Source organism: Lithobates pipiens, unplaced genomic scaffold (assembly GCF_037356315.1).
Source record: "Lithobates pipiens isolate NorthernLeopardFrog02 unplaced genomic scaffold, aLitPip1_a1.2 Scaffold_19, whole genome shotgun sequence".
Lineage (NCBI taxonomy): Eukaryota > Metazoa > Chordata > Amphibia > Anura > Ranidae > Lithobates > Lithobates pipiens.
Window position 1 is genome coordinate 493,039,222 of NW_027507764.1, and position 25,273 is coordinate 493,064,494.

Here is a 25,273-nt window from a genome sequence, read left to right on the forward strand (position 1 = left end):
GGGCGGTCAGCGGTAAGGTGCATATTACCGCTGACTCATGGTCCAGCAGGCATGGACAGGGACGTTACCTGTCTTTCACGGCCCATTGGGTCACTCTTCTGGCAGCTGGGAAGGATGCAGGACAAGGTGCAGTAGTGTTGGAGGTTGTTCCGCCACCACGCCTCCAAAATGCTACTATTGGTTGTGACACACCTCTCTCCTCCACCCCCTCCTCTTCTTCTTCCTCCATGGCCTCTTCCAGTGCTCTGTCCTCAGAACCAGCGGTGCTTCGTAGGCGTTCCAGGGGCTACGCAAGTACGCAGGCAAAACGATGCCATGCCGTGCTTGCGCTGGTTTGTTTGGGGGACAGGAGCCACACTGGGGTGGATGTTTTGTCAGCTCTGCAGGGGCAGGCCGAGAGGTGGTTGACGCCACGCCAGCTTAAGCCAGGAATGGTGGTTTGTGACAATGGCACCAACCTCCTCTCCGCCCTCCGACAGGGACAACTGACCCATGTGCCCTGTGTAGCTGGTGGTGCAGCGGTTCTTGGGCAGGTACCTCGGCTTACAGGATGTCCTGAAGCAGGCCAGGAAAGTCTGTGTGCATTTCCGCCAATCATTTAATGCCTGTGCTCAGCTGGCTGAGCTCCAAAAGGAGTTGAACCTGCCCAAGAACCGCCTTATATGTGACATGCCCACCAGATGGAACTCAACGTTGGCCATGCTGCAGCGGCTGCACACGCAGCAGAGGGCCATCAATGAGTACCTGTGCGACTACGGCACCAGGACAGGGTCAGGGGAGCTCGGTTTTTTCTCACCACGCCAGTGGGGCATGATCAGGGATGCATGCACTATCCTGTCACCGTTTGAGGAGGCCACAAGGATGGTGAGCAGTGACAGTGCATGCATCAGTGACACTGTACCTCTTGTCCACCTCTTGGAGCATACGCTGCGTGGAATAATGGACAGGGCACTTGAGGCAGAACAGAGGCAGGAAGAGGAGGACTTCCTTGCCTCTCAAGGCTCCCTTTATCCAGACAGTGTTCCTGCTGTGCCACCCATCACACAGGAAGAGGATGAGGAGGAGGAAGAGGAGGAGGAGGATGATTGTGTCAGCATGGAGGTGGAGGCTGGCACTCAGCATCAGCAGCAGCAGCAGCAGCAGTCTTGTAGGGATGATTTACAGTCCCAAGAAACACGTGGACTTGTACGTGGTTGGGAGGAGGTAGCTGCGGATCATGTTGTCCTTAGTGACCCAGAGGACTCCGGACCGAATGCCTCAGCTAACCTACGCTGCATGGCCTCCCTGATCCTGCAAAGCCTGCGGAAGGATCCTCGTATTCTTCGGATCAAGGAGAGGGACCATTACTGGCTGGCCACTCTCCTTGATCCACGGTACAAGGGTAAGGTTGCCGACCTTATCTTGCCATCGCAGAGGGAGCAGAGGATGAGACATCTCCGGGAGGCCTTGCAGAAAGGTCTGTGCAACGCGTTCCCAGAGACTGGGAGGTTACAAACTCCTGGTCCTGGACAACGTGTTGCTGAGGCATCGGTCAGAAGGAGCGGTGGAGAAGGTGGCCGTCTGACTGATGCTTTCAGACAATTTTTTAGTCCGCAGCCCCAAGGTATGATCGGTTCCAGCACCCATCGCCAGCGTCTGATTTACATGGTGCAGGAATACCTAGGGGCAAGGTCAGGCTTGGACACCTTTCCCACCGAAAATCCTCTGGCTTACTGGGTCTTGAGGATGGATCACTGGCCAGAGCTTGCACAGTATGCAATTGAGCTACTGGCCTGTCCTGCATCCAGCGTTCTTTCGGAACGCACCTTCAGTGATGCTGGTGGCTTTGTTACCGATCATAGGGTGCACCTGTCCACCGAATCAGTTGATCGACTGACCTTCATCAAGATGAATCAGTCTTGGATCACCCACAGCTACCAAGCACCTGAAGCTGATGTAACAGAATAATTTGTTTTGAAATATCACATCCCTTCAAGACTGCCTATGCTGATGCTGAGTGACTGTCCTGTTATGTTGATTGTCTATCCTCTTCCTCCTCCGCTGATATGTTGGAAGAACATTTCTGGTTCTGGGTGATGCCATCAGCCCATTTTTTCTGCCCCTGTTTAACAGGGCCGTTTAATTACAATTTTTGATGCAATGCTTTGCAGCAGGGCTAATTCCTGCAATAAAACTAGAGTATATGGCAGATGTTGCAGTGTGGTGGCACCAGCACCAGTGCCTAAGGCCAAATTTTTCTGCCCCTGTTTAACAGGGACATGTAATTACAATTCTTGATATAATATGTCACAGGAGGGCCCCTTCCTGTGCCCACCCAGAGTAACGGTGAGGACTTATAGTGTTGTGGCACCAGCACCACAACCACCAAAGGTCAATTTTTCTACCACTGTTCAACAATGGCATGTAATTACAATTCTTGATATAATCGTTCACAGCAGGGCGCTCCAGCGCCCACCAAGAGTCACTTTGAGGGCTTACAATGTTGTGGCAAAACCAACACCTTGTTCCGCCATTTCTGCAGAGCATATAGGGCAGGCCCCTACTTTCAAACATCCAACTTACAAACATCTCCTACTTGCAAACGGAAGGAGACAACAGCAAGTGAGATGAAAAAAGATGGACGACAAAACAAATTATACAGGGGTGATAACCCTTCCCTATGTTTTCCAAAAAGCTTAAAAATAGTTTTTTTGACTGGAGCTACACTTTAAAAATGTACCAGTTGAAAATTACAAACAGATTCAACTTAACACAACAAACCTACACAGTTCCTGTCTTGTTTGCACCGCCTGTATACTGCTGTTCTGAGTATATAGGGCCTGGGGGCCACACGCATTTCCTTTTTTAAATATGGGTACAGGGTTCCCCTTAATATGTGTACAAGACCCAAATAGGCTGGTAATGGGCAGGGAGGGCTACCCATGCCATTTTTCTCAATGATTTTCAACCATATTGCAGGAACCAGATATAACATTAAAACCGCAAGCAGTTTTAAATGGTGTTATTTCCATTTAATGTCATTTTGTGCAGGGACTGTTCTAAACACGGGAAACACGTGGCACTTCACAAGCATCCTACAGACACCCTCCAGGCACCATATTTAAAGGAATATTTCACTTTTTTTTTCACTTTAATCGTCATTAAAATCAGTGCTCCCGCCAAAACGGCCATTTTTAAAAACATTTTAGGCATTGACCCATGTCCCCTGGGGCAGGAGCCAGGTCCCCAAACCCTTTTTAGGACAGTATCTTGCATATTAGCCGTTAAAATTAGCACTTTTAATTTCGAACGTTCGAGTCCCATAGACTTCAATGGGGTTCTAACGTTCGTACGAATTTGGGGTCCGTTCGAAAGTTCTGGTGCGAACCGAACCGGGGGGTGTTCGGCTCATCCCTAAGTACTAGCAATAATTTACAAAGCCATCCATAACTCTGCCCCCAGCTACATCACTAACCTAGTCCCAAAATACCAACCAAGCCGCTCTCTTTGGTCATCCCAAGACCTCCTGCTCTCTAGCTCCCTTGTCACCTCCTCCCATGCTCACCTCCAGGATTTTTCCAGAGCTTCTCCCATCCTTTGGAACTCCCTACCTCAATCTGTCCGACTGTCCCCTAATCTATCCATCTTTAGACGATCCCTGAAAAGCCTTCTCTTTAAAGAAGCCTATCCTGCTTCTAACTAACACTGCTTTACTTCCTCCATCAGCTCATTCCCCCTACAGCTATTACCTTTTATATCAATTGACCCTTCCTTTTTAGATTGTAAGCTCTAACGAGCAGGGCCCTCTGATTCCTCTTGTACCAAATTGTAATGTAACTGTAATGTCTACCCTCATGTTGTAATGCACTGAGCAAACTATTGGCGCTATATAAAACCTGTATAATAATAATAATAATAATAATATTGGCTTTTGGAATTTACAAATGCAACAATTTAGAAATCAGATGAAAGGTTTAGCACTGAGAAACACTATTTGATAGATAAAAAGTGCATTTTATATACATCTATATGGATCAGACCAAAATGAGGGACAAATGAGGGACAGAGGGACATTGCTCCAAATCAGGGACAGTCCCTCGAAATCAGGGACAGTTGGGAGCTATGAATTAGAATTCTATGCATTAACCACTGGCCGACCGGCATGGCGGCATGTTCCCGCAAATCGCCGTAGCTGAACATCGGCTCTTTTAAGAGCTATAGCAGGCATGTGCATGCTGCACTGTGGGAGATTTGGCCACACACAATCGCTCCACAAAGAGCCAGAACGGAGATCTGTCAATGTAAATAAACAGATTCCCGTTCTGACAGGGGACAGGGGATCTCTCGCCTCCTCCAGTTAGTACACTCCCCCCCCCCCCACAGTTAGAAACACCTCCCAGGGAACACATTTAACCCCTTGATCACCACTAGCATTAACCCCTATATTGCCAGTGTAATTTATACAGTAATCAGTGCATTTTTACAGCACTGATCGCTATATAGATGTCACTGGTCCCAAAAAAATTGTCAAAAGTGTCCAATCTGTCCGCCATAATGTCGCAGTCCTGCTAAAAATCACAGATCATCGCCATTACTAGTAAAAATAATAATAATAAAAATGACTTAAACTATAACCTATTTTGTAGACGCTATAACTTTTGCGCAAACCAATCAATATACGTTTATTGCAATTTTTGTTTTCTTTTTTTACCAAAAATATGTAGAAAAATACATATTGGCCTAAACTGATGAAGAAATGTGTTTTTTACAGTTTGTTTATTGGATATTTATTATAACAAAAAAAGTAAAAAATATTGTTTTTTTTTTTCAAAAAATTGTCAGTCTTAGGCCGCGTACACACGGGCGGATTGTCTGTCCAACTTAGTCCGCTGAACCGTGTTTCAGCGGACAATCTGCTCGTGTGTGGGCTTCAGCGGACTTTTTCAGCGGACAGTCCGACGGACTTTGTCTTTCGGAATTTCCGTAATTTTGTCCGCTGAAACTTGGTTTTGTCCGTCCAAACTTGGTTTCAGCGGACAGTCCGCTCGTGTGTAGTCAAGTTGGACGAACTAAGTATGGCGCATGCTCAGAAAGGGTTTACACGGCAGTGTATTGGACGTCGTTTTTTTAGTCCCGTCGTACGTGCTGTAGTATAGTGGTATAAAAAAAGGTACTGCGGGGAAATCTCTGGAATGAGATTGTAGCTCTCCTAGATTGTAAGCTCTAATGAGCAGGGCTCTTTTTCCTCCTGTATTGAATTGTATTGTAATTGGACTGTCTGCCCTCATGTTGTAAAGTGCTGTGCAAACTGTTGGCATAAATCCTGTATAATAATAATAATGTGGGTGAATAGTTCAACAAAAGCTGAATTCCCCTTTATTTCTAATCTATTTTTTTATTTTATCTTGTCATTTTTGGCCAGAGTTCTGCTTTAATAGCGAAGCTACTAGCACTGAGCAATGGAACTTACCTACAACCATACGGCAGATATCTTACAACTGGTTGTAGGTCAGTTCACTGATTGATTCAATTTTTGTAATAAGCCCCAGAGTACCCTGTGCCCTTCCTCATACTTCCACCACAAGCCTGATGATCTGCCAGCTAAAACGTCTCTGAATGAAATAGACTTATAAGGGAAAATTGCCCACAAAAAACATGGCTGACAAAACATGTCTCTGTATTATTACATCACTCTGGCGTCGGTGTTGCAAGGGGCCACGTGCAGAAGATAATCCAATCGGAATCTAGGTGCCTTAGTCTTCACCCAATGGAGGGCCGCTGCTTCGGCACACTGACAGGTGTGGGCGGGGATTGCGGGGACGTCAGGCAGCGTGCAGTGTCAGTGCGGGATGTGTGGAAGGTGAGCAGTATGGAAGAAGAGGAGGGAGGATCGGAGGAGGCCGCACTGCACAGGCAGCATAGGAAGGAGAAGAAGGATCTGCAGGGTGAGAGATCACAGTGCTGACAATGATTCCTCCGCCTGGAGGGACTCCTCTACATGTCTCTGAAAGGAGGGGAACTTCACCCTCAGTCTTGTCACCACTTACCTGCATTGCTGGATTCTTATATTTGCATTTTTTTTTTATATTTACATACCTAGAGGGCCTGGGTTGGTATATATACACATCCCTAGGTTGGTGTGTGTGGGTGTGTATACACACACCCCCACACACACACACACACACACACACACGTTATCATCCCGTGTGAACAGAGTCTGAGAGACGAGCACAATGTTGGACCCTCTAGGTATGTAAATATATGAATGCAGGTATGTGTGTGTGTGTGTGTGTGTGTGTGTGTGTGTGTGTGTGTGTGTGTGTGTGTGTGAGATATCTCTCTCTCTCTCGACGCAGGGATCACAGGCATCCCTGTGTCTATAAATACATCCTAACACACGTAATCACCCCATGTGGACAAGCCTTACAACACTCTTCTACTCCAGCTCCCATTACACACCACCATCTACTTTCTTTGGGTCCCATGGAGTCAGCTGCCCCCTCCAGGTTCCCCAATGAAACCTAACAAGATACCGCATGTGTGCAGACAGAGGGCTGATGCCATGTCTGTTTACACTCACTGCCCACTTCATTAGGTACACTTGATCAATTGCTTGGTAATCAGCCAATCTCACGGTAATACCTCAATGCATTTAAGCATCTAGACGTGGTGAAGATGAATAGCTGAAGTTCAAACCGAGCATCAGAATGGGGAAGAAAGGGGATTTAAGTGACTTTGTACGTGGCATGGTTGTTGGAGTCAGATGGGCTGAACTGAGTATTTAGAAAACTGCTGATCTACTGGTATTTTCACATACAGTCATCTCTCAGATTTACAGAGAATGGTCAGAAAAAGAGAGAAAATATCCAGTGAGCGGAAGTTGTGTGGACAAAAATGCCTGGTTGAGGTCAGAGGAGAATAGCCAGACTAATTCAAGATGACAGGCAACAGTAACTTAAGTAACCACTCGTTACAACCAAGGTATGCAGAATACCATCTCTGAACACACAACACATTAAACGTTGAAGCAGATGGGCTACAGCAGCAGATAACCACACTGGGTGCCACTCCTGTCAGCTAAGAACAGGAAACTGAGGCTACAATTCACACAGACTCACCAAAATTAGACAATAGAAGATTGGAAAAACATTGTCTGGTCTGATGAGTCTCGATTTCAGCTGCAACATTCAGATGGTAGGGTCAGAATTTGGCATAAATAACATGAAAGTATGGATCCATCCTGCCTTGTATCAAAGGTTCAGGCTGCTGGTGGTGTAATGATGTGGGGGATATTTTCTTGGCACTCTTTGGGCCCTTTAGTTCCAATTGAGCATTGTTTAAATGCCATGGCCTACCAGAGTATTGCGGCTGACCATGTCCATCCCTTTATGACTACAGTGTACCCATCTTCTGATGGCTCCTTCCAGCAGGATAATGCACAATGTCGCAGAGCTCACATCATCTCACCACCAGTTTCTTGAACATAATGAGCTCTGATGGCCTCCACAGTCCCCAGATCTCAATCCTATCGATCACCTTTGGGATGTGGTGGAATGAGAGATTCCTATCATGGATGTGCAGCTGACAAATCTGCAGCAACTGTGTGATGCTATCATGACAATATGGACTGAAATCTCTGAAGAATATTTCCAACACCTTGTTGAATCTCTGCCATGAAGAACTAAGGCAGTTCTTAAGGCAAAAGGGGATCAGATGTGATACTAGCAAAGTGTACCTAATATAGTGGCCGGTAAGTGTACATATTTTATGAATGGCGGGCTGTAATGCCAATGTCGCATATCCCGGGAGACATTACTTTCCGCTGTTCATGGAAGCAGACACAACACCTGATCTCACACATGTACAAAGATATGTCTGTTTAGGGCTCATTCAGAGGGCCGTTCTATAGGAGCACTGGGCCTTGTCCTGCTGAAATCCACCAATCGGCTGTCACAGCTTGGGTCCCAGGTCACCATGTTTGGTCTTCCTCAGCAGAGATGAGTTTAGGTGTCCTCTGAATGCCAGCTCTGCACACCGGCCGCTGTGAGTTCCAATTCCTGCAACCTCCTGGAATATGTGATGTGGTATTCCAGGAGGCGGCTCCGGGACTCCTCATTCTCACCTAGGAGAGAATAGTGATGGTGGCAGCATAAAAAAAAAAAATCAACAAAAGAAAACCTGCATTTTCAGTGAGGCGGAGGGGTTGGGGGTGAGTTCCAGGCTGTTTAGTATAGTGAAGGTTTGCTTAATTTTTCATACTGAGCAGCAAATACCTGGTGATCCTATCAGTCTCGCTGTCTTCCTTCTACTTTCTGATTGCGGCATGTACAGAGGAAGAGCCATGCTGGTTTGGTTGATTTGTGTCCCTCAGTGCCTGATTGGCACTATAGAACGCCATGCTAACACATTTGTATGAGGACAGGAACCTGTTCACCTTCAACGAGTGTAGTGCTACCTCTGCAGCCTGGGATAAAGGATGGGCAAGGAAGGGGCACTGATTAAAGGTCTACAATATAATAAAGCAGTGCTATATCTATATATATATATTTTTTTTTCTATAATAATGCAAGCAGTCTGTTTGAGACATGGGAATGCATTTCAAAGTATTTTCCCCTTTTTACAAAAGAAAAAATAGTTTTTGCAGTTAAAAAGATGTGCATTTATCTTTTTTATTTTTTCACTGCAGTCTGTAGGCATTTCAACCGTGATCAGCAGATCGGTAAGCTGTCTGCCTGTTCCTCTGATAGGGACAAGCAGTTACTGAATGGCAGGAATAATCAATAGACTACGAGGATGCTTACCAGAGCCCTTGTAGTTCATTGTGAACTACAAGCCATCAGCCGCAATGGGTGATGGTACTTGTAGGCATTCATTCACAGGAAATTGTGTGGGCGGAGCCCTACACGGCCATGTTGGCTTTAAATTGTGACCGTGGGTGTGGGGAGAAGAGCCCCCACTTGCTGTTACACAGAGAGGGGGCAGGAGCTGGAACATGTTACACGCCCCACCCTATATATGGCTTCCAAAGGCAAACTTAGCCTTTTAACCATCACACTTTAGTTAGTGATTTACATAAACTTTAAAACCCAATTCTAGATTTAAAAAACCATTGCCCAGCGCTTCAGAATTTTTTTTTTTTCACTGTTCTAGTCTCCTTCCCGCTGGTGTTTTACCCCTCAGACTCACTGCATGGTGTTCCAGAGCTATCTCTTCCTGGGAGCCCAGGTCATCGGACACAGGGGCCTTGGCTGACAGCACTGTGCAGAATGGTGCTCACATGTCGTCACGTGAGTGCTGGATGGACCGCTGGAGGAGAACGCACATCATACTTCATTACATGACCAGCCAGGAATAAAAGGTAGGTATACTAAAAGAGTGCTAAAACACATGGCGGGGGCTGGAGTTGGGCTTTAACAAATACATGATGCAGAATGAAAGGTTCAGAGAACTGGATTGTAGTCCCTTTTATCTGTAACATATTGATGTTATAAGTGAGCTCAGTTTTGTCATTTGTACTGATCTTTTATTTATGAAGCCAAGATCCAGAGTATGAAAAATGCAGTGCCTAAAAATGACAAGAAAAGAAGAAAACAGCTGACAGAAGACATTGCTAAGCTGGAAGCGGAACTGGACGAAAAACACGCACAAGAGCTTGCAGCCAGTTTACAGAAGCAGTGTGTCCAGACAGAGGTAGGTAGCGGTTATGGTCAGGATGGTGTGCACCCGAGAGAATTCAATATACCGTGTAAATGGGGGAAACCATAGGATCAAAGGGATACCTATTGTATTTTGATTTATTTATGTGTGTGTGTGTGTATATAAAAATTGGGGTTGCACCGATACCAAGTATTTGCACAAGTATCAGTACGCAGTTGCACCGATACCTGAAACCGAACTTTTGGGCTCCGTTCTTTGAGCTGTCAGTGGGTCTCCCCAGTGTTAAAGTTTTTTTTTTTTTTTCTCTACACCTGTAAGGCATAATGAGCTAGTATGCACCGCATACTAAATAATCATTAAATACTTACCTTAGAACGAGGTGTCTTTAAATCACCCAGTCCACGCCGAGGTAGCTGACATGTTGCCTTGGCGTGTCTTCTGGGTATCGCGGCTCCAGCGCTGTGAGTGGCTGGAGCCACAATGTCGTCACTCCCACGCTTGTGCATGGGAGACTTCTTTCTGGCAAAGTCTGGCATTTGCCGGTCTTTCAGCCGAGAATCCCCTGTGCGCATGCACCGCTGAAGTCAGCGGCTCATTGCGAGGGGAATATCTCCTACACCGTACAGGCCTACAGGTAAGCCTTATTATAGGCTTACCTGTAGGTACAAGTTATAAAATTGACTATACAACTGCTTTAAAGAAGTCCGGTAATTGGAGTTGTCAAAAAAAAAGCAGCCGGCAATGTTTATTAACAACATTGCTCAGCCCTGAAACACTAAAATAAAAACAAAACATTGTTTCTTTTTGTATATTTCTGTTTCTTCATCTGCAGATCAAAGGTATGAACAAATATTTCTCTGTTTAACCCCTTAATTTACTCTTAATTAACTCCCTATTCTCCATTTAATTATTTTCCTGCTTTTTTATTTATTTATTTATTTTTTCTTTTGTTCACATCTATTTTATAAACGATAAACCAATTAAACTTTTTTTTTTTTTGTGAATATTTTTACACATTTCACATTGAAAAGGTGCTAAATTAAAAAAAAAAAAAAAAAAAAAAATATATATATTTATTTCATTTGTAAATAACTTTTCAATGCTTTTGTACCAGTTAAAACAAAACAGTTGCAGTAGGTATCGGTAATTGGTATCGACAAGTACTAAAAAAAAGTATCAGTACTTATTATAAAAAAAAAATGGTATTGGTGCATTATTTTATATATAATATATAAATAATTCATTTTGGTGTTAAAGTGGCACTTTTTGTATATGTGTTAAACTTCAGATTTTTACTAGACAAGACCGTGCTCTTGTACAACACTATTTTTGACTGACTCATGTTGTGCAAGCTAGTTAGACCCCCTACATCCATTTCTCAGCAAGCTTTTGGAACCTCCTCCAATTCCTTCTTCAGGTTCAGACTCTAAAGTCTGGTACACACTACAGTTTTTTTTTCGTGCAAAAACCTGGCAGCTCCGGTCATAGCCGCTCTACTAACCATGTGAGGTTAGTCCAGCGATCTCCCCATGCTAAGCTGTTGTGTTCAGACAGGGTGACGCCCCTCCCCCGCCAGAACACTCTGATCAGCTCTCTCTGCCATTGGCTGAGAACGCTGATTGGGTGTCGGCTATTGATTTTCCAGCATGCATGTGCGACAGAAGCCGGCCGGCTGTAAGTATTTAATAACAATAATTCCTGGAGTTCAGCTTTAATACTTAAACTACAAACGTCTGCATTAATCGATGGTAACATGGTACAATACTCTTCTAATATGAAAGGCAAACTTTTTTGCCTATTTAGTTTCCCAGAATATACATGTTTACGTAAAATGAGTTTGTTCTGTGGACCATTATACATGTTTATGTGAACATGGCACATACAAGTGGAGACTCTAAGGGATAAGGCTGGCCATACATGGATCGAAATTTCAATACATCTAAGGCTATTTCTGTTCATGAGAAGCCAATCTATCGCTCAAGAGTCCCGCTGCCAGAATACAGTGACACAGCGGAGGGGATTCCACCATCCCATATTAAGCCCACGTTCACATCAAGCCGTTTTGATATTCGATTTGACATGTCACATCGCCAGCTGTTGCCAGCAACGGCACTGTCCGAGTCAGTGTGATGCCACACCGATTCCCCAAAAGTAGTTCCTTCACAATTGGCGACTACGGGGCGATTTTAATAGACATCTGTCCAGGAAACCGCACAGATGTCTCTGAAATTGTTCCCGAAGTCAGAACAACATGCAGGTTTGAAATCGTGCTCAGCTGAACTCGCACGATTTCAAACCTGCATCAGTGTGAACCTAGGCTTAATAGGGGAATCGGGTAAGTTTTTGTTTTGCCCCGCCCCCCCCCCCCCCCCCCCCCAAACGTGCTGGCTGAACGGACAAAAAACTGTGCCTTTGAAAAAGTTTGAAGTACCTGAATGGTTAATAGTTTGTCTAAAACTGTAAATAGAAAAGCATATGTTTAACCACCACCACCCTTATATACACTAGCAAGTCGACCATAATGAGCCTATCCTCATTTTCCCTAGAAGCACACTGGGGATGGGTTGGAGTGTCTCTGCAGGACTAGTAACCCATGTACTGGGATGATGCATGCCTTGCAGTTTGCATTGATATAGCGCCCGGTTCACACAGGAACGGGCAGCAGGAGTGCTTTACCTCACTAGCAGCTGTTTTTTTTTCCTGACTTTATTGCATTGATTAAAGATGTAACTTGTTAAACAGATCTTTAAAAAAAAAAGTTGTGACTTTGTTATGATCAGCCACTTGCCAGATCAGAACATTGTCATGTGAGGATGACATCATCAACCTTGTGTAAGCTCTGATATCATTTAACTCTAAGACCCCTCTCACACTGGGTTGGTTTTCAGGTGCTTTAGTGCTGGAAACCGCCTCTCATTCATTCCAGTGTGCCTTTTCACACTGGGGCGGTGCGCTTGCGGGATGGGGAAAAAAAGTCCTGAAAGCAGCATCTCTAGTTGGGAGCGCTGTATATAATAGGCAGCGCTTTGAAACCGCTGCAAAACGGGAATGCTTAAACAGTGGTAAATCGACGCTGAAGCGAGTGACACTTTGCCACAGCCCCAGTGTGAAAGGGGTCCCTTGTGTACCCAGGATTTAACTCTAGAAGGATTGGAACATGCAGAAGGCTTGTGTAAGTGGGGTCAGGTGGTGTGCTGGCAAACATTACTTTGCCTGTGGTCCCCAATGCTGCTTATGTGAACATTTCCTTCCCTCCCTTGCTTGTTTGGTTTGTACATGAGAGCAACTGGATGTCGTCCTGTGAAAGCTTCCATGTGATTATAACAATTTTAAATTTTTGAATCCTTGTTTTATTTTTTTGTCTTAATGTTCTATTCATTTTTAGATAAACAGTGTCACTAACGGGGTCACAGGTTTGGATCTTGGAACTGAAGTGCCTGCTCAGCAACCTCGTCAGTCTAAAGCACAAAAGAGGCGGGTAAGAACACGTTCGTAATTTTCTCTATGATTTCACTCTAGTGTGAGGCTAATCTCATACACTGTAGAATCTAATGTCAGCATGGTGCAAAGTTTGTACAGGAATAACTGGGAACCTTTACATGGTGTGTGATGCAGTTATCTGCAGAAACCTATACCACATATGCTCCAATGAGCAGATTTCCTGTTGGAGGATTCAGCTGGAGGAGTTTAGTACTGCTGCATTCTATTAAAGTGTTTCTAAACCCAGGACCCTGTTCCAGCTGAAAAGAAAAACAGCCAGGGCTCTTGCCGCTTTCGGGGCGGTGTCACATCTGGTGGGTGTCAACTGACCTGGGTGCAGAGGGCACCCCCATAGAAATGCCACTGACACCCCCCATGTTTTGGCACCTGGGGCAGACTGCATACCCCCCCACTCCCCCTTGGTATGCTCCTGCAAGGATCTGCCTCACATTCTATCTTCTCTTCCTCAGAGAAGCCGAGCTCCAATATTCTGATGTGGTGGGGATGGGGGGGAGGGCGGTGCCTGGTCAGTATTCGCTCCATAAGACGCAGGGGCATTTTCCCCCAGTTTTTTGGGGGGAAAAAAGTGAGTCTTATGGTTCGAAAAATACGGTACTTAATGGGACGTCCCATAGCAATGCTACTTGAGGGAAGGGAGACACAACCGGGGAGGTTACCCCCAGACTTGAGGACTTATACTGCTGCCTGCAGCACACTGCGCCCAAAGGCGATATCCTCATACCTTACATTCAGCTGATAAGATTTTGTGAATGTATGTACTGAAGACCAAGTTGCAGCCTTACAGATCTGAGCCATGGAGGCCTGGTGACGCACTTCCGAAGAAGCACTAACCGACCTGGTAGAGTGCGCCTTAACTTGAAAAGGGGAAATCTTGTCCCTTAAATCATTAGTTTGAATTATAACTTGCCGAATCCACTTGGCGACGGTGGATTTTGACGCTGCCTGTCCTTTCTTTGGACCCTCTGGCAGAATAAATAAGACATCAGTCTTGCGAATCTGAGCAGTTGCCTTTAAATAGATTTCCACTGCTTTTGCCACGTCAAGACAATGTAGTGACTTTTCTTCCCTGGAACATGGCTTTGGAAAAAATTATGGCAGGACAATATCTCGGTTCAGGTGGAAACCTGAGGCCACTTTTGGTAATAAAAAAAAAAAAAAACCTGGATGAGGGCGCAACGCCACTCTGTCCTCATGAAAAATTAAATATGACTCTTTACAAGAAAGAGCAGCCAATTCCAAAACCCTCCTTGCTGAGGATATACCAACTTTCTTGTCAGGACTAAGGGAATATGTTGTATTGGTTCAAATTGCTGTTTTTGTAACACAGACAAAACTAAGTTCAAGTCCCAGAGCTCAAGGGAGGTCTGACAGGCGGATTAAGCCATGTCGCCCCTTGCATAAAACCCCGGACTAAAGAATATGCAGCAAGTGGTCTTTGAAATCAGACCGATAAAGCTCAGACTTGGCCTTTAATAGTACTCGGCCAATTTAATTTCTACCCCTAATTGTAGACGGGCAAGAATTCTGCCTATGATATATCTCCAAAGGGTGCCAACCCTTGGATTCACACCAGGAAACATAAGCCCTCCAGACCCTATACTATATAGTTCTGGAAGCTGGCTTCCTTGCATTAATCGGGGTACAGATAACTGACCCGGAAAGCCCACGTTTCTTGGGCCACGAATGTGGGTTTCAATAGCCAAGCCATTAAAATTAGAGACCGTAAGGAAGGATGGAATATGGGTCCCTGTGAGAGCAGATCTAACCGTAGTGGGAGGGACCATGGGCCCTCCACTGCCATCTTTACGACTTCTGCATACCATGACCTTCTGGGCCATGCTAGTGCCACCAGAATTACCTGTCTTGCATGAACTGCATGTTTTGAGATCTCCCCAGAGTGGCTCAATGATATTGAGGTCAGAAGTATGTAAAGTGAAAAGATAGGCTATGGGGGTACCTCATCCTTTTATAGAGTTTATAAAACAACGAACTAACATGGTAGATTATCACGGTATCATGGAGGGATTCATACACTTAATAATTTTCAAATAAATCTATTTTACAAAACATAATACATAGAAAAGCCATATAAAATCAATAAGGCTAGTCTAATAAGGTTCAACAACATTAGTTACAGTATGTGTCAAAGGAATTGACGCCTTTCACATTAATGTTTCTTCAAAACCAAATATTCCTGACTAGTAACAGAAGAAACCTGATTGGAGAATAGGAAGAGATGGAAGTCATTTGTACTGGATATATTAGACCAATGTGGACATAAAATCATTGTCTCATTTAATGAAGTATCTATATATAATAATATATAGACTTCTTGATCATTTTTAACATTGATAGCAACTTACATTATTATGGACCAACCCAAGCAGCCAAAAGTGGTGTGCCCTCAGAAAAGGGAGAAGTGGTACATATCGTATGCCCACATCAGGCCCTTAAATGATAAAGGCTTACCAACATAGCCTTTAAGCAAACAATATTCAATAGACCAAAATATTGAGCCGATCAACCTAAGCTATGTTATATTTTTTTCCAAAGAAGACAACTTTATTGAGCATAATGGACAGGATATTATCACCAAAACGCAATGCAACAGGCACTACGCAAACAAACTTGTGCATTTTACAGACAGGTACAATAAATATACGGAAAATTTGCAACACGAAATGTGCGATGCAGTGGTCAGCAGAAGAATCTAAAGGGTATAAAGTGGGGGGGATAGTCCCTGGAAAAGACATATAGACATCTAGTGTAAAGGTCAGCTAAGTCACGGCATTGCAGGTAGAAGCATTCTCCAACCATCTGTCCCATATTTTGTTATATTTATGGGGACAACCCCTTTGAGTGTACAACAGCTTCTTGAGGGGAAGCGTGTCATTAATCGCCCTAATCCATTGCTGTAACGTGGGGGGGGCGCCCTCTCAGCCACGTCCTAGCAATCTGCATCCTGGCCAAAAACAAGGTCTCCTGCAAAAAAATGTTGAGGTATTTCTCACTGTCGGGTAAAGAGAGGAGCCCCAGTATGCACTGTCGAGGGGACAGAGACACCGGGGAGCCCATGCGGTCGTGAAGAAATCGGACCACCTGCGCCCAGTATCCCTGTATGATCGGGCAGGCCCACAATAGGTGATAAAAGGATGCATTCGGGGAATCACAGCGGGGACAATTGGGGTCGTAATCAGGTCTGTATTTAGCGATGCGGTGAGGTGTAAGATAGGACCTGTGCAGGATGTAGAGGTGGGTAAGGCGGTCCGGGAGCCTAGGTGACATAAGCCTGTGGTTCGCCAGGGCTTCATCCCAATCCGCATCTGACACCGCACCCAGATCTCCCTCCCACCGAGAGTGCACCAGATAGGCCACGGTCAGGGCAGTAGGGGATAGAAGATACGCGTACAGCCGCGAGATCAGCTGCCGATGATCGCCACCCAGCACTAGATCAACCACTGCTGGCGTCTCAACCCTCGGAATACGATCAGCAAACTGGGCTTGGAGCGCGTGTCGGAGTTGGAGATAGCGAAATGGCATGTGATTGGGCAGGGCGTAGGCATCCTTGAGGGCCTGGAAGGATCTGACCACCCCATTAGAGACCACCTGTGACAGATAAACAACACCCCTATGCACCCATAACCCGGGATCCGGGATAAGGGCCAGTTCTGGTAGCTCGGAATTGTTCCACAGGGGTGTGTGAGAGTGGGGAGAGGGGGCCTGCCCCAGGCGCATAGTAAGCCACCAGATTCTACAATGATGGAAGAGCAGGAGGTGTCCATCTTTAGGGAGGGGCGGGAGTTACAGAACAACAGCTGGAAAGGGTGAAACAAAGGACCTGAGGCCTGTGAACACACTAGGGTGGTATAGCGGACTCTATCCGTTTGATTGAAGTGAAAAAAATGGGATAGTTGAGATGCTATGTAATAGAGTAGGAGGTCAGGCAGGGCGGCTCCCCCCAGGGTTGACGGGCATTTTAGGACCCGCCACGGTAGCTTGTGTCGGGACGAGCCCCAAATGAATGTGTTGAGGATAGACTCCATAGCTTTAAATAAGCGGGGAGGGAGGTATAGCGGTGCCTTCCAGAATACATAAAGAAGCTTGGGAAGGATAATCATCTTGACTAAATTTATTCGGCCCATCACCCCAAGGGAGAGAAGGGACCAGACTTGAGTTTTGGATTTTAGAACGTCAAATAGGGGTTCAACATTAAGGGCGAGATAGTCGGAAAGGAACCTAGAGATGTGTATGCCGAGATACTTAATGGAGTCAGATCTAGCAAGTGGGAGCGCTGCCTGTTCAGCGGTGGGGGGCCCCAAGTCCAGCGGGAGTATTTGGGATTTGGACCAGTTAATCTGGAGCCCGGAGAAGGCTCCAAAGGCCGTGATGAGTCGCAGGGCTGTCTGCAATGAGGGACCAGCGTCAGCTAGATACAACAGCATATCATCTGCATATAGGCTGATCACCTCATGCAGACCACCACAACGAAGACCCTTAATGTCTGGGTGAGACCTAAGGGCTATGGCCAGGGGCTCCACAGCCAAGGCGTATAGCAGTGGAGAAATAGGGCAGCCCTGACGGGTCCCCCTGGAAAGGGCAAAAGAGGGGGAAGTCCTACCATTCACTTGAATACGTGCCGTGGGGGCGTAATATAGGAGCTGGATCCACTTAATGAAATTAGGGCCCATTCCAAATCTGCGGAGGCACTCCCAGAGGTAACGCCACTCCACAGAGTCAAACGCCTTAGCGGCGTCCAGACTGACCACAACCCTGGATCCAATATCAGTGTGCTGGGCCTGGAGGTTCATGTGAAGCCGCCGTAGCTTAAAGGCCGTATTCCTTTGGGGCATGAACCCAGTCTGGTCAGGGTGTATCAGGGAGTGGATCACTTTGTTTAGTCGTAGGGCGAGAATTTTGGCCAAAATTTTTACGTCTAGTTGGAGTAGGGATATGGGTCGGTATGATTCGGGTAATTGCGGGTCTTTGCCGGGTTTGGGTATGAGAACTATGCGGGCTTCACCCATAGATCTGGGGAGGATGCCGGTGTCAAATATGTGCGAGTATAGCTTAGCCAATTGGGGGATTAAAATTTCGCTGAATTGTGTGTAGAACTCCAGGGGCAAACCGTCAGAGCCGGGGGTTTTGGACATAGGGAGTTGCGACAGGGCTTCCATAATACAGTCAGTAGTGATAGGAGTTTCAAGTTGGGCTTTTTGCGAAGGGGTGAGGGAGGGGAAAGGGACATCACCAAGAAAAGTTGTAAGTTCGTCCTGAGTGTAGCATGCAGCGGAGGAGTACAGGCCCGAATAAAAGGACCCAAACTCCTCTGCCACCAGGTCGGGGTCTACAATTTCTGCACCAGACACGGTTCTCAGGGACACCACCACTGGAGGCCGGTGGTCAAGATGGGCCATGTAGGCCAATAACTTGCCCGCACGTTCGCCATGTTCAAACAGGCGTTGTTTGGTGAAAAAGATACCCTGCTTGGCCCTTTCATGATGAAGTTGGTCCGTGAGCCTAGCCTGCAGTTTCAACAAAGAGGCGTTAGTCACCGAAAGGGTCAGCCTGAAAGGCCACCTCAAGAGCACGCAATCGTTCCTCCGCCTGCCCTAGCAGGCGCCTAGAGGAAGCCTTATGTCGTGATATGCGCATGGTAAGGATCATGCGGGCATGCACCTTGAAGGCCTCCCAGACGGAGCCAAATGACGCAGAGCCAGCGTTTGTGGAAGAAATGTTCCCACTCACGCTGGATAGAATCCAAGTCTGGTAGGACATTGAGCCAGAAAGGGTTGAGCTTCCAGGCTCGAGGTCCAGGGGGAGTTGGTAGCCGCAGCTTGATCCAGCAGTAGGGGGAGTGGTCGGACAGTACCCTAGCCTCAAATCCTATGTCGAGAAGGTGGGGAAGGAGAGGGGGCGAGAGTAGTATGAGATCAATGCGGGACATGGCCAATCTAGAGGGTGTGAAACATGAAAAATGGGTCAGTGCAGGGTGTCTGTCTCCACGTGTCCGTGAGGGCAAACTCCGCAATAAACCTCCCAAACCTCGTAATACCCGAAGGCGGGGACGAGGAGGCAAGTGGGCTCAGCCGATCAAGTGAGGGACTCACAACCATGTTAAAATCCCCCGCCCAGACAGCCGGGACCAGGGGGTATCGGGCCATAAATGCAACACCTTGTTGTAGTGCTGCAAAGGCAAAGGGTGGGGGAATGTAGAATGCGAGAATGAGAAGCTCCAGGCCCCCGATAGTGACATACAGAAATAAGAAGCGTCCCTGGGGGTCCGACTGCAAGTAATGCAGCCGGAATTGAACGGTCTTGGCAACCAAGACCGCGACCCCCCGGGAGTTCGTGGTGTGCGGAGCCTGGTACAGCCAGCCCACCCATGGTTTTTTGAGGCACAACTGTTTCTGTCCCGCCAGGTGGGTCTCCACCAAGATCGAGACATCCGCCCTTTGGGACTTAACATGGGACAAAATTGCGGCCCTCTTAGCCCTGTCACCCAGACCCCTGACATTCCATGTCAGAAGCTTAAGAGACGCCATAACATAGGCAGACATCGTATAAACAGGTATATCCCCCCAATCCCATAAACACACATGCCTTTAGAGAAGTCCGTCCCATCCAGTGCGTACCCTGCCCCAGCTGCCCGGATCTAGCGTCAACATGGCGCATAGCAGGGGAGAGCACAGTCGCCACAGACACGCCTGGCGACATGAGTAGGCACTGTCGGGAGGACAAGAGTGCAATATATAGCATATCAATAGACCAGTTGCATACAATGATGAAAGGCAGCAAAATGCACATAACAGTAATAAACAAAAATACTGCAATAACTCTGGACCGACTAAGCAGGTTCAACTCTCCAACCTCCTCCGAAGGCAGATGGGTAGAGGCCGGCCAGGGAAACTGAAGCTTGGGGATGCTGGGCAATCGCGGCATACACGCCAGCGTCCTGAAATCAGCCACAGCAAGAGGGGCGAACAAGCTGAAGAGCATACAACAGTCACTGGAGGGATCAACCAGACCCACATCAGACATGCAGGCAGGAGCCGCTCGAGGCATGCATAAACGGCTTGTGGCAGGCAGTGTCAGGCTGGGGCATGCTGTACCCGCACAGGGGTGCAGAGGCGCTGTAAGGCCATGAGGAGCACCGGGAGAGGAAGGGCAAAGACAACAGAGGGGGGCACAAGTAGCTCACTCACATGTCCAAGTGGCGTGCATAGTCCAGGGGTCAAACAAGGATAGTACGAACGGTCGCTCCGGATAGCATGTAGCTGGGATCAAGCCGGGCCGGCCCCCCCACGGCGCTCCAGCCAGGAAAAGACGGCCTGCGGGTCTTCAAAGAAGTGTGCTTTGCCGTCGCTGGTCACACGGAGACGGGCCGGAAAGAGCATTGCATAAGGCAGATGGAGCACGCGGAGTTGGCGCTTCGCCTCAATAAACTTGGCCCTCTTTTTCTGTACTTCTGCGGAGAAATCCGGGTATACCGCCACGGTCCCACTGTCGATCGGTATGTTGCCCCGCTCCCGGGTAAGCCTAAGGATGGTGTCACGATCGCGGTAATTAAGAAACTTGGCGATGAGGGTCCGAGGCGGGGCTCCCGCTGGAGGCGGCTTGGCAGCAAGGCGGTGGGCACGCTCCACCACAAATGAGGAGGAAAACTCCTCACGACCATAGGTCCGAATGAGAAGATTCTCCAGATAAGTGGGGGGATCAGCACCCTCACATCTCTCAGGCAGACCCACGAAACGGAGATTGCACCTCCGGAGACGATTCTCCATATCGTCTTGTTTGGAGAGGATAGCGTTCAACTGATACTGTAATTGTTCAGTGGTGACCTGGAGAGGGTGTAGGCCATCTTCCACCTGGCTGACCCGCCGCTCAGTCTCCGACACCCGCTCCCGGAGTTTGTGCATATCCTGTCTAATTAGGGATATGTCGACCTTCACTTCTTCGATCCTGGAGGTGAGGGTCGATTGACAGAAGGCGATAGCCTCAAGCACGCGAGTGGTATCACTTGCGGGATGGTCGTCTGCCTCAGGGCACGGACCAGCGCCATCTTCCTCAGGAGGGCCGCGCTCGTCGCGGCGATACTTATCCAGCTTAGCAGCGGCACCTGAGCGCTTAGAGGGTGACATAGTGGATGGCAGGGCTGCCCCAAGCTGATGTGACATCCAAAGCTGGCAAAAAGGTTCACAGGATCAGGTAAAAGGATAAACCTCGAGCGGAGCTCCTACACCACGCGTCCTACTCCATGTAGCACCAGACCACGCCCCCCAGCTATGTTATATTTACTAAATTATTAATCCTTAAATGAGACAATGATTTTATGTTCGAATATATCCAGTACAAATGACGTCAATTTCTTCCTGTTCTTCTCCAATCAGGGTTCTTCTGTTACGTGTCAGGAATATTTGGTTCTGAAGAAGCAGAAGTGTGAAACGCGTTCACCATTCCTTTGACATATACTGTAATGTTGCTGAACCTTATTAGACTAGCCTTATTGATTTTATATGGCTTTTCTATGTATTATCTTTTGTAACATTTATTTGAAAATTATTAAGTGTATGACTCCCTCCATGGTACTGTGATAATCCATCATGTTGGTTCGTTGTTTTATAAATTGATGTCAGAAGACTGAGATGGTCACTCCAGAATCTTCACTTTATTCTGCTGTAGCCAATGACAGGTCGACTTGTGGATCATTGTCATGTTGGAATGTCCAAGTACGTCTCATGCGCAGCCTCCTGGCTCATGAATCCAAATCTTCCTCCAATATTTTTTTGATAACGTACTTCATCTTGCCAGCAATTTTGACCAAATTTTCTGTGCCTTTTGTAGCTCACACAACCCCAAAACATCAGCGATCCACCTCCGTGTTTCACAGTAGGAATGGTGTACATTTCATCATAGGCCTTGTTGACTCCAAATGTAGTGTTTTATGGTTGTGGCCAAAAAGCTACATTTTAGTCTCATCACTCTAAATTACTTTGTGCCGGTAGGTTTGAGGCTTGTCTCTGTGCTGTTTGGCATATTATAAGCGGGAAACTTTGTGCCATTTGTGTAGTAATGGCTTTCTTCTGGCGACTCGACCATGCAGTCCATCTTTCTTCACGTTGCCTCCTTTTTGTGCATCTTGAACCAGCCACACCATATGTTTTCAGAGAGTCCTGTATTTCAACTGAAGTTATTTGGTTTATTTTTTTTTTATTTTTTTTTTTTTTTCTTTGCATCCCGAACAAATTTCCTGGCAGTTGTGGCTGAAATTTTAGTTGGTCTACCTGACCGTTTTTTGGTTTCAACAGAACTCCTCATTTTCCACTTCTTGATTAGTTTGAACACTGCTGATTGGCATTCTCATTTGGGTATTTTTTTTTTTTTTATATCCCTTTCCTTTTTCATACAGTTCAACTACGTATTTCCTGCAGATCCTAATTCTTTTGCTTTCCCCATGAATCAGAATCCAGAAATGTCAGTGCAGGATTGGATGAAAGATGCAAGGGTCTGTCAGGAGTCCAGAAACTCATTGACCTTTTAGGCCTCATTCCCACAAGGCGGATCCGCTTCCACGGAGTCCATCAGCTCAGCTCCGTTGATCTCCACTGAGCCGGCCGATGACAGGTCCCGCTCTGCTCACTGAGCGGGGAGGGGCTTGTCGAGCGCTGCTGGTTTCTATGGAGAGATCGAATGAAAATAGACAGCATATCTGTTTTCATCAGATCTCGCCCGATTCGCCAGTGACTGATCCGGACGTAGGGACATTCGTCCGCTTTTGGGGGATCGGCTGGATCAGATGTCAGTGGACATGTCACTGCTGACATCCATCACTCCATAGGCCAGCATGGAGCGCCCGTTCAGGTCCGCTGGCAAAACTGACTGGCGGACCTGAACAGTTTGACAGTGTGAAAGGGGACACACACACACGCACACACACGTTTGATCAGGGTTATTTGGGTAGTTTCTGTTTGGCATTATGGATTAAAAGAGTAAATACAGTTGATGATGAATGGATTCAGGCAAACACAAACCATGAGTGAAAAATGTTTGTGTTCATTCATCTTCTCTGAAAAATGGCCAAGAAATCATAAATTCTGCCAGGGTTGTCTAAACTGTGTGTGTGTGTGTGTGTGTGTGTATTTATATCTATCAAGAAGGTTTCCAGTACTTATCTACATACATGTAATATGTATGTGGCCAGACGTAGTGTGGCTACCTCACTGTTGTATGAAGTTCTTAACAGGCTTCCTTTATCTTTTCCAGGAGAAGAAGGCAGCCTTGGAGAAAGAGAGAGATGAGCGCATTGCAGAAGGTGAAATTGAGAACCTGTCTGGAGCGCGGCACCTGGAAAGTCAGAAGCTTGCACACATCCTGTCAGAGAGACAAGAGCAGATCAAACACATCCCGTCAGATGGGCATTGCATGTACAGAGCTATTGAACATCAGCTGAAGGAGCGGGCTGTCAATCTGACTCTTTCCAGTCTCAGGCACCAGACTGCAGACTACATGCAGAGCCATGCCGATGACTTCCTGCCATTCCTAACCAATTCTTCTACAGGGGAAATGTACACCCAGGGTGAGGTATATTTATGTCAAAACTTATCTGTCTTTATGCAGTTGTGCATACAAATGATGGGGGCTAGTGTGTACCAGGTGGTGATTTTGTAAAGGATTTAGAGTTGTCCTGAGCAAGGACAGCTGTGAGAACCACAGATCCTGCCGGGGCTGTAAGTACCATCGCTACCACCTCTCTTCAGGTCATTGTGAAGGAATTTGCTTCTTTGAGTGGTCATATATTTTAAGTCATAAGCCCGTATGTAATTTTGGGCCCTGATTTTGAAGAGCTCGCTGTTAAAGTGTATATAAGCCAAGAACTAAAATGTAAATATTGCAGTTTACCAGTCCTGAAATGTGGTGGCTGCATTTGTTTTTTATTTATTTATTTTTTCCCCCCAGGCTAATATTTTCAGTACAAAAAAATACACGTTTATCCTGCCAAAAAAGTGTCCTTGCCACTTCCTATAAGCTTAAAGAGCACCTTTTTAAACATGTCTTAAACCCCCCCCCCCCCCCCCCTTCCCTGTGGCAGCTGGTAGTTTTTTTATTTTTTTTGTTTGTTTTTTTTCTCCCCTGCAGCTGCTGTCACATTTTAAAATTGGAGCCCTGTACAGCTGCATCATTCATGCACAGAGATCTATGCAGAAACTATCTGCCACTGCACCAGTCGGCTTGTAGTTCTCAATGGACTGCAAGGGCGCTGATATCTGCCCTCGTAGATCACTGATATTTCCCCCAGCTCCTCCTGTTTTTTTCAGGGCTGATACTGATTTTTCGGCCGCCTTTCAGGCCGATGTCAAGTGCCGATATTCTGTACATCTCCATCACCTGCCACCCAGATGCAGCTTGTCACAACTTGCACTACTTCTGGCATCCTCTCCCCAGCGGGTAAACTTCCACATGTGGGCAAGCGTGATGGTGAGAGATGATGTACCTCTCTGCTTGCCGGTGGCTGTAGCTCTGTCAAGAGCAGCCTTCACTGCCCTGCTGTAGGGGGAGAACAGCAGTGATGGGAGGCAGGCAGTGAGAGATGATGTAATATTTCTGCTGCCATCCGCACCGCTGACAGTGATTGGCAGAGACTGTAGCAAGTGCTGTACGGAGACGGGGGGGGGGGAGGGGGTTGGGGAGGTCTGACCGATAACGGTAAGTTTCTGACCGATACAGATTGAAAAATTTTAATATCTGCCCCAATAAACGGCCGCTCCGATAATCAGTCGACCTTGAATTTAAACGAACTCCATCAATACACAATGTAATGGAGATTAAAAAAGGCAGAGTTGTTTGAAATCCAACCTGTGTGACAGCCATGGCTCACTCTTTTTTAAAGAGGAAGTAAACCCTGATGAGTTTACTTCCTCTTTCATTCCCTGCAAAGGCAAAGCATAATGGACTACTATGCATCGCATAGTAGTCCATTATGTGTCACTTACCTGACACAGGAGCCAGCGAAGTCGCCGCTGTCCCCTGTAGTCCGCCGCATCCATCTTCTTGGTGGGGTCTCGCAGCTCCGCCGCTGTCATTCGACGAAGCAGCGATGATGTCACTCCCGCGCATGCGCACGGGAACCGACACGCGCGGC

At 46.7% G+C, this 25,273-nt stretch overlaps 1 protein-coding gene across 3 annotated transcripts in view; it reads left to right on the forward strand.

The window, feature by feature from the left end:
* Window positions 1–5,727: 5,727 nt before the first annotated feature.
* The window catches only part of OTUD6B (OTU deubiquitinase 6B), a 35,178-nt gene continuing 15,632 nt past the window's right edge, over window positions 5,728–25,273 (forward strand). The window contains exons 1-5 of one of the 3 annotated variants that reach the window (XM_077493009.1): window positions 5,812–5,924; window positions 9,130–9,337; window positions 9,515–9,669; window positions 13,022–13,114; window positions 23,398–23,710. In XM_077493009.1, coding sequence (XP_077349135.1) covers window positions 9,529–9,669; window positions 13,022–13,114; window positions 23,398–23,710 — 547 coding nt within the window. In that variant the 5' untranslated portion in view covers window positions 5,812–5,924; window positions 9,130–9,337; window positions 9,515–9,528. Of the gene's footprint in view, window positions 5,925–9,129; window positions 9,338–9,514; window positions 9,670–13,021; window positions 13,115–23,397; window positions 23,711–25,273 lie in introns of all 3 variants that reach the window. The other 2 variants (XM_077493008.1, XM_077493010.1) reach the window with 2 other exon arrangements.